This window comes from Cololabis saira, chromosome 11 (genome assembly GCF_033807715.1).
Source record: "Cololabis saira isolate AMF1-May2022 chromosome 11, fColSai1.1, whole genome shotgun sequence".
Classification (NCBI taxonomy): domain Eukaryota; kingdom Metazoa; phylum Chordata; class Actinopteri; order Beloniformes; family Belonidae; genus Cololabis; species Cololabis saira.
Genome location: NC_084597.1, coordinates 4,647,978 through 4,660,932, shown reverse-complemented (window position 1 = coordinate 4,660,932; position 12,955 = coordinate 4,647,978). Strand labels below are relative to the sequence as shown.

Sequence of the window (12,955 nt, the reverse complement as noted above, 5' to 3'; positions counted from 1 at the left end):
GATACACCGGCGGCGGCACGATGGCATTGTGCGCCTGTTTTCCAAAGGGTAACACTGGGATAGGGGGGGTCCCGGCACAGTTCATCCCAAGTGATCGCCGCCAACACGTGGCGCTCAAACTCACAACGTCCTTGTCAGGGGGGGCTGATAAGAGGGGGGGGGGGGGGGCAGGAAGGCCATTGGATATGGGGAGAGGGGGGGTGTGTGTCAGTATGTATGTGAGAGTCTGTGACGCGATAAGTCCGAGAACCTTTCGCCCAGAGAGCAGCCAAGCGTCCTTGATGTTATCGGGCAGCGGTACAGTTCTGGGAGGCGGATCCGCAGGTGTTTGGGAGAGGGGGAGGGTTAGGTTGGGTGCAGAGCGTCATGTTTACATTCGTCCTGGGAGATTGTGACGAAGAGGCTTAGCAGCCGCTCCTTCAAGGCCAAATCTAATCAACAATTTGCAGGCAGCTCAGTAATTTTCCGTCTGCTTTCTTCTGTTTCCTCAATAAACTCCGATCAGACAAATTTGTGATCAGTCCCCGCCAAGCCGGGTGCCCAGCTTCTCCAAGGTTTTCTCCATCTTGTTATAGAGCTCAAAGACCCCTGCTAGCCTACGATTCTGTTCAAGAATCGCATCCAGCTTGCGGCCCTGCTCTCCCAGCGTTACAGTCTGAGTGCTGAGCCCCGTGCTCAATCCTTCAGCAGCTTCGGGCAGCTCAGAGAGGGCCAGAACGGCCCCCGCAGCCTTCCGCGATTGTTGATAGGCCAGGAAGATCCCCAATCCAATTAGGAGAAATCCTGCTATCATAAATCCAATTATGAAGACGTCCTCAACATCCTCGACAGATAAAATTTTGAGGCACATCGGCCGCCAGTTTTTGTACGCGTCCATCGTGTAACCAGCAAAAAATGACCCGTCGGGGCAGGAGGGCTCCCTAACCCCCTGGCTTCTCGTTGCAAAAATTTGGTCAATGGTACTGAGGGTCCAGTTAATCAATTCCATGATTGTAGAGTTTCGGAGGAGATGCGGAGGAGAAATGCAAATGAATCAGCCCAGGCATCATTGAATGTTCGATTTTCTTCAGATATTTTTCTTTTCTTACATTTCTCCATACTTGACCTTGCTGGGGTTGAAAGCTGCGATGAAAGGATGCCGTTTTGGCGGGTAAACCGGCTTTAGCGAGTATGATGTTTATTTTTAGTGACGAAAAACAATAAAATATATTTATTCTAATATGTCAAGATCACAATAATCTTCCAATTTAGAGCTGAAATATTAAACAACTAACACAAATAAAATACACTTCAGTTAAATACTTAGTTTTTTTTTTTTTTGTAATTTATTTTCCCAAGCCACTCGGAGCCTTAGTATAAGGATAAAAGATCTGCATGCGGCTACGGAGCTGTGGGTTGCCGACCCTTGGTCTAATGGATGCAGAACGTAACCCCAGCCTCTACTGTAGCGCCTTATAATGCGGTGCGCCTTATATATGGAAAAGTTTTAAAATACGTCATTCATTGAAGGTGCGCCTTATAATGCGGTGCAACTTATAATGCGGAAAATACGGTAAATAAAAAAGAACACTTCAGTGAGTTTATTAAAGGAGGTTTTCGGGAAAAATTAGATCTTTTGATGAGTTTAGCCAACCTGACAAAAATCTGTGAAATGCCAACGACCTCTCACCACTATCTCCGTGGCACCAGCACGGTAAGTGGTAAAATTCCGTGTGAGCACCACGGATATTGAGATTGCGAGTTTTTGACGCGCAAGTTACTGTTTGTTACTGTCAGTTTGTAAAAGCATGTTTTAATGGTGTTTTGATGATGTTTTAAAAGTACTTTGACGGCGAGTATTTAACCAACCGTGTTGTTTGCTGTCGCCATGACAACGGAGGTGGCGTAAGTGATGCAAAATTATTATTTTTAGCACAAACCACAACCGTTTCCTATTTCTAACTAATCATAAGTGGTGCCTTAACCTAACCAGACCTTAACCAGAGCGTCGTCAAATACTCAAAATATCATTTGAATGGCTTTTGAACCAGGGAGTGGAGACAGGCGATATCTAAATTCATTATTTTAACCATTCTCCCATTTCGTCAACGACACAGGGAATTCCCCACACCGATAATCGAAACGAATCTGCCAAAATAAAAAAAAGGTGTCGTAGAAAGTATTCAAGTGAGTTCCTATCATTTGGATTCCATCTGGAAACTAAACATGGACAATATTCATCCAAGCCTCGAGAGTTTTTTGAGAACAAACTGAGAGAGTGACTGATCCAAAGGAAATCGATTGAAGGTTTGAGCCCCGAACATTTTTCACATTTCAAAGTGGGCCTTGGTGTTCTGGCTGGTCTAGTGATCATTCAGAGAACTGAACTGTCTGTTTCGCTTCCAAGAGGAAAAAATATGTTTCTGTTCTGTTATGTTAAGTTCAGTCATAGTGCATCCTCATTTACCCAGAATGCAATGCAATAAATGTGCACACTACAATTCAATGCATTTCTTAAATTTTTTAATTTTTAGTGTGTTTCTAAAGAATATTTTACTGTGTTGGTGTGATTTGGATATTTTAAGTCCTGTGAAGTATTAGTGCTTCGGGTTCCTTTTAAATATCTATGAGCTTAAGTGGATGACCTTTCCAGTGCATTAACATTTAATACAGAATTAATTATAAGTTCCTTAAGGACCAATGAAAGCTTATTAGATTTTTACATACAGTTGGGTTTGACACTCGTAGTAACTTATTGACTAGAGGGAAAATGCAAGCAATTAATTACTCAGGGTAAGTTTGGCCAGTATCCCATGAATATCACTGAGCGCTGTTATTATAGAAATGTATCTTAAGAAAAATAAGTTTGAGTGAAAATAAAGTAATAGGATACATTTTGAACCTGGTGTTTTTCCTTTAGAAGTTATTTTCAAACAGATTACTCGTCCATACGTTAGTTAGACATACTGTCCTAAAATCCTGATTTTTAATCATTTTGTTGATATACTGAGGTATTTGAACAGTGACAGAACTGCTGGGAGGGGGCGGGGCCTGCTGACGGGGGGGTTTCCTCCTGGTCCTCCGTGGGGCTGTTGGTGGCCTGGGTTCGGGTTTCTTCCTCGTCTGTTTCTGGTCTCTCTATAGGTTTTACTAAACAGAAAGGTTTTAAGTTTAGTTTTAAAGGTGGAGGTGGTGTCAGCCTCCTTAACCAAGATTGCAAGTTGGTTCCATAGTAACGGTGCCTGATAGCAGAACGCCCGCCCTCCAAATCTACATTTAGATACTCTAGGAACTACGAGTAAACCTGCACTCTGAGGGCCCGATTTACTAAAGGTTTGCGTGTGTTAAAACGTGTGCAAACTTGACATCACCCGCAAACCAAAGTGCCAGCTGATCTACTAACAGCGTGCAAAGACGACTGTGTCTCTGAAATGCGCTAAATTGCACACGCTGTTCATTTAGTACTTTTTCCCTGATGATTAATCAATATGGGGCGTACCCGGCAGAGAGCGCTAAATACTGGGAGGGGAAGATGCAAATTGCTCCATTTACCACGCGCAATGAGATTTACCAAGCCTGAAAGTAATTGGGCGTATTGTGATTGCGTCTGTATTTAATACGTTCGAAAGGAAGGTGCTAATCTGCTGCTGCCGTTATTGTGGCAAGGAGGCGACATCCAAAATCAAAGAATACGCAGAGAGAGAGTCTTTATTCTGCTGCATGCTATTTTAAAAATGGTTGCACAAGTTTTATTAAAGGCCACTTTTTCTTTAGTTCTCCGCCTTATATCTTTGCCACCTTCTTTTATTGTGCCCCCCTCCACTCGCCCACAAGCAGGCCAAGTCTTTGTGCCAAAACTTTGTATTTTATTGATTACTTATCTTATTGAACGTGAAATCATCCTTCGTAAATTACATTTAATTAAAACCCGTGCTTATTAATCACAAAACACAGGTTAAACATCATGACCAAATCTGCTCCGACCCGCTGTGTCAGGATCAGCGCAGAGACTGCAGCTTCGCCTGAATTATGGTTCTGCGTTAAATCGACGGCCATATGATGGTCCCGTCTGTCACACATTTACTGTCAGTGTTTGCTATATAATATATAATATTTGGAATATACTGTGGACATCTGAATAAAAACTTAACTCATAAATAGATGAATCAAAGCGCTCTCCAGCTCTGTGTCTGATTGTCTTTTTCTCCTCAGATCATGCCGAGCACCGCCGGGTCACGCAAACCCGACCAATTCAATATTAAAATCAAATTCAGTCCTGTGGCCCGTTTTTCTATTTCGTATTTTTGATCTGTGCCTAAAATTGAAATGTGAAAAACCAGACGTTTTTCCGTTTTTTGTGTTACCAACTGCATTTATTCTATCACAGGTTTTCTCCGATATTGCGTTTCTTTTGGTAATGTTTAAATTTATTTGCTGTAGTTCATGAATGTGTTTATTTGCCTCTTCCACTAATATCTCTAACTCCAACTCGTCAAATTTCATTTTGCGCTTGTGACTGTGCATTCCATCCACTCTCCATGGCGCAGATTTTGCGCTCGCAAACCTTAAGACACGCAACACCTCATTTAAATACTGCTGTTTGCACCTGTTATCAATTGCGCACGCAATCTTAGTTGATCACCCGCAAACCACACGCAAACAGCACGCGCAAACTTTTTCAGTGCACACGCAATTTAGTACTCTTTATTTAGGATCTTAGTAAATCGGGCCCTGAGAGCGGAGAGCTCTGACAGGAACATAAGGCACTATCAGGTCTTGCAAATAATGCGGAGCTAAGCCGTTTTGGGCTTTATATGCAAGTAATACAATTTTAAATTGAATTCTGAATTTTACAGGTAGCCAATGGAGCGACGCTAACACTGGAGAGACGTGGTCTCTCCTGCTGATTCCTGTCAGCACTCGTGCTGCTGCATTCTGGATCAGCTGGAGCCTATTCAGCAAATTACTTGGACATCCTGCTAACAACACATTACAGTAATCCGGTCTAGAAGATACAAACGCATGAACTAGTTTTTCTGCATCACTCTGCGAGAGGATTTTCCTAATTTTTGCAATATTACGGAGATGGAAAAACGCTATTTTACAAACCTGATTAACATATGGTTTAAACGACAAATCCTGATCGAAAATAACACCAAGGTTTCTCACAGTTGCACCGGAAGCCATCGCAACACCATCTAATCCCTTCCTAAGATGCTCTGGACCAAGAATGATAACCTCTGTTTTATCTGAATTTAGAAGCAAGAAATTTCTGGACATCCAGTCCTTGATGTCCCTAAGACATGCCTGAAGTTTAACCAACGGTTCTGTTTCATCCGGCTTCATAGACAAATAGAGCTGCGTATCATCAGCATAACAATGAAAGTGTATGCCGTGATTCTGGATTATACTTCCCAACGGCTGCATGTATAAACTGAACAAGATTGGCCCTAGCACTGAACCCTGCGGAACACCATAACAGGGTCAATGGTAGGGGTGTAACAATATATCGTGCCACGAAATTTCGCGATACAAAAACGTCACGAAACGTGTCGTGGAGGTGACAACCTGTATCGCGATATTGGGTTATTAATTTTAATCTATTGTGTTGACTAGAAACGCGCATCCGACCGCGACCGCTGCCGCAGCCGCGACCGCGCGGACCAAAATATTACTCAGCTCAGAAGAAAGTAGTCCCGTTTTGCGGTCCTGTTTTGAGCTCTGAACCTTTACTTATTTAAGTCTGGTGTAGAGTGAAGCCTTACCTTATTAAATTAAACCTTTTTGGGGTCGTGAGTAGGATAAACACGGAGACAACTTCTGCGTGAGTTTGCGTGTACTTCAATGTCCGCTCAACAGCGTAGGATTTCAGAACATCAACACAGCACCTAGTGCTGTATCACTCCGCCCAATCTAAAACAGACTAATCACTACAGATAAACTGACTAGTGTCATTATAGTCCCTGATTTACATCAGAATATAAAGAATATATTTATAAAATAATGAACCCTGAATTAACAAAATAACCTTCTTAACAAAAATAAATCTCCTCTTACACTTATAAGGTGAGCATGAATCAATCTTTTTTATGATGTAAAATTGTATGTATTTATTTACTTGTATTTATTTATTCAATTTTAGTTGTTAAATTTCTGGAAAAGAAAAAATTCAAATCATACATGAGAGAAACTATTCCGTTTGTGGCCAAATATTTGTACTTGTATGAAACTGAAGATCATAATGCAAACCTGAAATTTACTTTTAGTTCAGTTTGTGGAAAATAGTTGGCCTGGCTTTCTCTTTAAAACTTAGACAGTTATAAAGCATTACAAACTGTAACAATAGGGCAAACGCACAGCATTGTTTTGTATTTTGTGTCTTTCAAATAAAAGTCAATTTTTTCCAGTCATATATTCCTCTATCAAGGTTGTTAAAAAATACTGCTATAATATCGTATCGTATCGTTATTGTGACCTCAATATCGTGTATCGTACCGTATCGTGAGATTAGTGTATCGTTACACCCCTAGTCAATGGCAAGAATTACAAAAGTAATCAATGCATACAATACATCAAATCAAATCAAACTTTATTTATTTAGTACTTTTCATACAATAGTAACAAAGTGTTTTACATAATAAAATCAACATTTAACATAGAAAAACTCACACAGTCGTGGTTAAAAACACACATCTGATCATTTTCCCACACATCCTCACTTTAATATCCACACAGCAACACACGTATAACAGGGTAAACAGGAAAGTCGTCTTACATGTTTTTCCCATTCTTAAACGTTACCTGTGGTTTTGTATTTACATTCACGAAGGCGCCCTTCTTTCACTGAGATCTCCTAGGGCTTAGTATCAGTAGCGCCAGTAAATCATCGTCCAAATGCCAACTCAATACCTGATATCAACCTCAGACCTTTCATCCGCTTAATTTGTCTTGAAGTAACAAATTAAGGGAATTGACCTTACCTGTCCATTTAACTTCTTTTCAGTGAATTATCAAAAGATTTCTGAGTCCCCGGAAATAAATTAAAACTGCAAGTTCACACTTTGATTGCATCTTGATTGTTTTATTTCAATTCCATCGCAGTAGTCTGGAAAAATAACAGTTTTATTGATTATCATTTATGAAGACTTCTGGACCTGTCTTTACATGATAAACAATGACAATACTGTCCCACAGTCCCCCTTCTTTTATACCAAGCTATTTTTATAAGTTTTCCTCATTGACTGATCATGGGCTATACTCTAAGCCCTTTGTTCATCAGAGACACCGGACATTTTTGGGCTTGTGCAAATGCACTCCAGTTAATGACAGCAAATAGCCTTGTGGACTAGATAACAACAGCTGAGAACAATACTTAATGTTGACATCACTTGCAACAAGGTTCTATTTATGGTTTCTTCCTTTTATAGTGTGATGTTTCAAATTGCTATCCTGCTCCCTGGACAAAGCGGATATAAAAATCTGAGAAGAGGAGATGCCCTCTGCGCTTCGGGGCATTTCTACTCTCTGTTCGTACTCTTGTTCCTTCCTCTCCGAGTACCAGCTCACACCCCGACCTCTTGACAGCATGCCGCCTAAAAAGATTGAGCCCAAGAAGCCAGAGCCCAAGAAGCCGGAGCCGAAGAAAGATGCAGCGCCTGTTGCGAAGCCGGCTGCGGCGTCTGTTGCGAAGCCGGCTCCGGCACAAGAACCGCAGCCGGCACCGCCCCAGGAGCCCGCCTTCGACCCGAAAAGCATCACCCTCCAGTACACGGCCGACCAGATCGAGGAGTTCAAAGAGGCCTTCAACTTGTTCGACCGCACACCTACCGGACAGATGAAGATCACGTTCGCCCAGTGTGGGGATGTTATGCGAGCGCTGGGCCAGAACCCCACCAATGCAGATGTGCTGAAGGTCCTGGGGAAACCCCGGCCAGAGGACATGAACACCAAACTGGTGGACTTCGAGACCTTCCTGCCGATGCTGCAACACATCTCTCGCACCAAAGATCAGGGCAACTTCGAGGATTTCGTGGAAGGCCTCAGGGTTTTCGACAAGGAGGGAAACGGCACCATCATGGGAGCGGAGCTGCGTCACGTGCTGGCGACACTCGGAGAGAGGATGACGGAGGATGAAGTGGACAGATTGTTGTCTGGACAGGAGGATGCCAATGGATGTATCAATTACGTCTCCTTTGTTAAACACATTCTCTCCACCTAAAAAGGACATCCAGGCACATGTACTTTGACTTTTGGTTATTGCATCCTTGTTAGTCTATTAGAGGTGAGGTTGTCATTTCCTCAGTGACATTATTTACATCTTGTCAAGTAGTCAGGGCCGAAAATTGAAAAAGGCCCTTAGAAAACAACATGGTAGGCATTTTTGAGGAAAAGCACTTTGTCTATTGTTTCTGTATGATTTTTTTGTGCTGAATCCATTTCTGCCGTATGCTAAGCTGTCAAAGTTATGTTTATGTTAAGTTTATGTGATCTGGTATTCCTAGGTGTCACAGAGTTAATACAAATAAAAATAACATAGGCGAAAATTGTGAAAAATTTACATTCTCTGGGGTTTCTGGAGCTCTATTGACCTTCAAGTATGTCAGAAAAGTTCAACTTTAGGTTTGAAAGACAGCTATAAATGTCCCCTTTAAAATGATACCAAACACAGTATTATTGGAACTTAGGAATTGCTTGATCTATGAGCCTAAACCCGGATAGGCAACAGCGTTTACAGTCCAATTTACCATATGGGGCGGCCATCTTGAATGTGGGAATATAGAAAACCAGGGGTCTCATTTTTTTGGCATACGGTGGATTCTGGTTTGGGACACATTGATCTTTCAAAAAATGCTGTATGCCATCTTTTCCTCAAAAATGCCTACAGGGTTACATGATTCTGAAGTTACAGCCCAGTCTAAGGGGACTGAGTGAAAAATGCTGAGTGCAAAACCTAGAAAGACGAGATGAAAGCAGTCAAATGTATTAATAAAGGACATGTGATTACCAACTGCCTCACCAATATCTATTCACCACATCGAATATTTGAATTGGAAAACAATGCGATGAGTTTGTCGCGACTGCCCCATGAAAGTACTCATTTTACATGTATTCAGCATTTCACATCAACTATGTTAATGTGATTAGGCCCAATTATTGTTTTGACAAAATAAGTGATTTGGCTCGGGCTGAAAATAAACCAGATTTGCTCCTATTCTACTTCACACAAAGAGGGTTTCAGCGTGTGTTTGTCACTGTGCAGCAGCTGCTGTGACCATCTTTGACACACATTCCCGCTCTTTTGACAGCAGCAAAACAGGTGCGACAAGAACAGACAACCTTATAATATTTGCATGAGCTTAAAGAATGGTTTGCTGTGGCTTTGTAAAGATAAATTCATATGGAAAGAGGCTTGAAATTTGTATGACTGATTTAGCTGCAAAGAAAAGCATATACTGTAGAGCTTTCCACATATCAACCCTGATAAGCTGTAAAGAACCTCTGAACATTTCATGCTATAAAATAAATAGAATCGGATGATGTATCCAAAATATTGATCAACATTTAAATTAAGATTATTTAAAAAAAAAAAAAGACCTAAAAAAAAAAAGACTATAGATACACTTCAGGTGGAACTTTGTTTGGTTTATTACACACACACACACGCACACACACACACACACACACACACACACACACACACACACACACACACACACACACACACACACACACACACAGTCACTTAGTCACATGCATACACACACACACACACACACACACACACACACACACACACACACACACACACACATGATCATATACATACACACACACACACACACACATAGACATACACACTGGCTTGTTCACCTGCATGCTGGCTCTGTAGTTTTTGGGTTTAGGTAGCGGTAGCGGTAGCTTAGCTCAGACTGCGATCAGATCTCAAGATTTAGGTCGATTGCTGTTATTGTTTTGGTTGGCTCCGTGCCGGTTTCGTGTTTTGTTTGTGGTTTTTTGTTGCAGATTTCCAGTGCTTGACGTGTGTTTCCGTGTGTTCCTGCTTCCTGGATTGGCAGTGGATGTCGTCACCACCCCCCCACCCCCCAAAAAAAAAAAATCACTGGGTTTGTATGTGTATATTTATGTATGTGTACGCATATGTATGCGTATATATGTATATATATTAAATATAGTAATAATGCACATATATATACTTTTGGTTTCTACCGTCATGGTATCAATCATTAATATGTGTGCAGACAAGGGAAAAAAAAAAAAGACCTACAGTTACCAGATATGTTTGTCTAACCAACCAGATGAAGAGGGGGCGCGCTTTTTGGCGTCTATCGTCACCACGGTAACGCTTTTGACTAAGAAAAGTAATGTCCATCCTCGCAGGATGGAGCCACACATTTTGATCTAGGCTATAACACACCTGGGTGCACGTTACGGTTCGGGCCGCATTAACGGCCGATAATAATAATAAGTCTGATGAGTTGAAGATTAGTGATCAAGAAACAAAAGTGCAGAATCTCATGATGCAGGTTGACAAAAACTTCGGCCAAACTGACAGAAGTGAGGCAGGAGTGTCTTTAGTGCTTGTTAACAGTGGATGGTGTAATCCTGGACACCTTAGGCCCTGTTTACACGTAGCAAAAACAGTGGTGTTTTCATGTGTTTTGGTCGTTCGTTTATACGAAAACGAAGCTCAAAGTCACCAAAAATGATAATTTCTGAAAACTCAGGCCAAAGTGGAGATTTTCAAAAACTCCATATTCACATTTGCTTGTAAACAGAGGGAAACAGACATTAAAGGCCGAAATATGGTGCTGCGTCAAAACGGCGCCGTGCCTACGGCGTTTTCGTCCACGCAGACCACACGCCGTCACTGACGTGCACCTCCCGAAAATTGTAACTACCCGTCGAGGCGACGCAGACCACACGCAGACGGAGAGGGCTGAGATTGGTTCGCTTGGTAGCAACGCATTTCCGGTTTCCGGTTTGAAGCAGTCGTGAACTTTCAGGGCTCTTTTCTTCGTTTATATGTGATTTCTTTTGTTTTGGTTTTTTGCACAATAGTTGTCCTTATCTCTTTGATTCACTGTGACCGGAAAAAGTCGGATAAACCATTCAGAAAAAGGTCGCTAACTAGCGGCCGCGGGGCGTACTGCACCGCGACCAAATGGAGAGACGGAGAAGTCCGAAGGGTTCACGACAGCGTTACGGCTGCGGCGTGTGCTCTGCGTTGGTTTGACGCAGAACCTTAATTCAGCCTTTAGGCTTCAGAACGTCACATTATGCGACAGAAACGTCACCACTTATGCGACCTGTGTTTACAATTTGTTTGGCCACTATAGTTACTCGCATCATTTGTTGACGGTTTTTTTCCAGGATTCCGATTGGCTTGTATGACTTTATGCTTCTCGTTACACTGCCCCCTGTAGGTTTGGCTCCTCATAGCACCTTAACAGTGTATTTATTTGTGTAAATGAAGAGATTTTGAAAAAGATCTGATGTAAATGATGTTATTTTTCAAAACGTAGAGGGGGAAATATCCATTTTTGTAAATACCCTGCTATGTGTAAACGTGGCCTTAGTGTGAAGGAGCACCTCTTCACCCTAGATGTGAAACTGTAAGCTGTAAGTTTCCCCACGAGAGCTGGAAGAGACTCCAGCAAACCCTTGTGGCTCCTAATACGACTCAAGGAGTAGGAAAAATTGATAAATGGGATAGCCATTTATTCCAAACATAAATGACATATGGACCAAAGAAGAAGGTGTATTAATAATATCACAGTACATTTAAAAGCTTTGCCTACAATGGAACATTAAATTCAGATACATTTCAGATTTATTTATCTTTTTGGCAAACTGCGGACGGAGTAGAAAGATGCAGCTAAATAGGTAGAAGTGGCACTTACTCTATTCAGCTGTCAAGGAGATGCAGAAGGGGCTCTAAATGTACTGGGCACCCGGCTCCATAACCGGTTGAGAGCCAGCCAGTAATTTAGACCCATCGTGATTAATCAGCAGCTGGGAGCTTTAAAGTCCTTTTTCGAATACGTAGGGCTCCTGGCTGGGAAGACCCAACAGCTTGTGTATTTATGTATTAACGTCAGCAGCGTGGAGCACTCCCCGTGCAAAAGGTGGACACAGCACGGTAAATATTAGTGTCAAGAAGGTACTGCTTCCAGTGTAAATTTCATAGCCATAGTACCACTTTTGGAGTTTAAGAGTGCAGTATATCAAAATGCCACCCGTACAAACAGCTCTCCGTTGAGCTCTAGCATCACAGGTGGCGGCATAAAACACCACAAAGACACAAGCTCTCAAAACCAGAAATGTCAAGTGGCAGAATTTTACCTCCGTTAAGGAGCTAATTTGTGAGATTATCATATTTTGAAGAGGATGGAGGAATGCAGTATTTTGGTCCAAGGTAGTTTTTTGCTCAAGTGATTTTGATGCATCTTATTTTTGGCACTCAAATTATGTAATGAGTGGCTTATGTCATTGTTGTTTTACCTCTGCCAAAAATACATCACAGCCAATTATGGAAATGGATTTTCATTGGGAAGGATAACAACAAAAATAAACCTTCATGAGCTGTGAATGATCACTTAAGCATTCGTGACTGGTACCACACACAGAATGTTATTTGGTCCCATAATACTCAAACAGTTTTGACATTTTACCATATGTGAAGAGATTGCTGAGTCTCCTCATCAGTAGAAAAAAGAAAGTTCATATTGCTTACATCCCATCTGCAATGTGGTTCCATTAAACTTAAACTTTGCCCTTTGTATCCACTTGATATTTGTCTCAGTTCACAGGTGACGATGACGGTGGAACATCAGCTCGGCTCTGAAAGCACATTTATGTTTTCACTCGCAAATAAAAGCATCTCAAAATCAATAAAGTTAATTGTCTTCTGACGTGCACCATCAGCTGTGTCACTTGAGGATTCCCTTCAGTTACT

At 41.7% G+C, this 12,955-nt stretch overlaps 1 protein-coding gene across 1 annotated transcript; it reads left to right on the top strand.

The window, feature by feature from the left end:
- The first annotated feature begins 7,460 nt into the window (after nt 1-7,460).
- LOC133454904 (myosin light chain 4-like) lies at nt 7,461-8,986 on the top strand. Its single transcript, XM_061733631.1, has one exon. It carries the CDS (start codon nt 7,472-7,474, stop codon nt 8,195-8,197), a length of 726 nt encoding a protein of 241 aa, XP_061589615.1. The 5' UTR covers nt 7,461-7,471; the 3' UTR covers nt 8,198-8,986.
- The last annotated feature ends 3,969 nt before the right edge of the window (nt 8,987-12,955 follow it).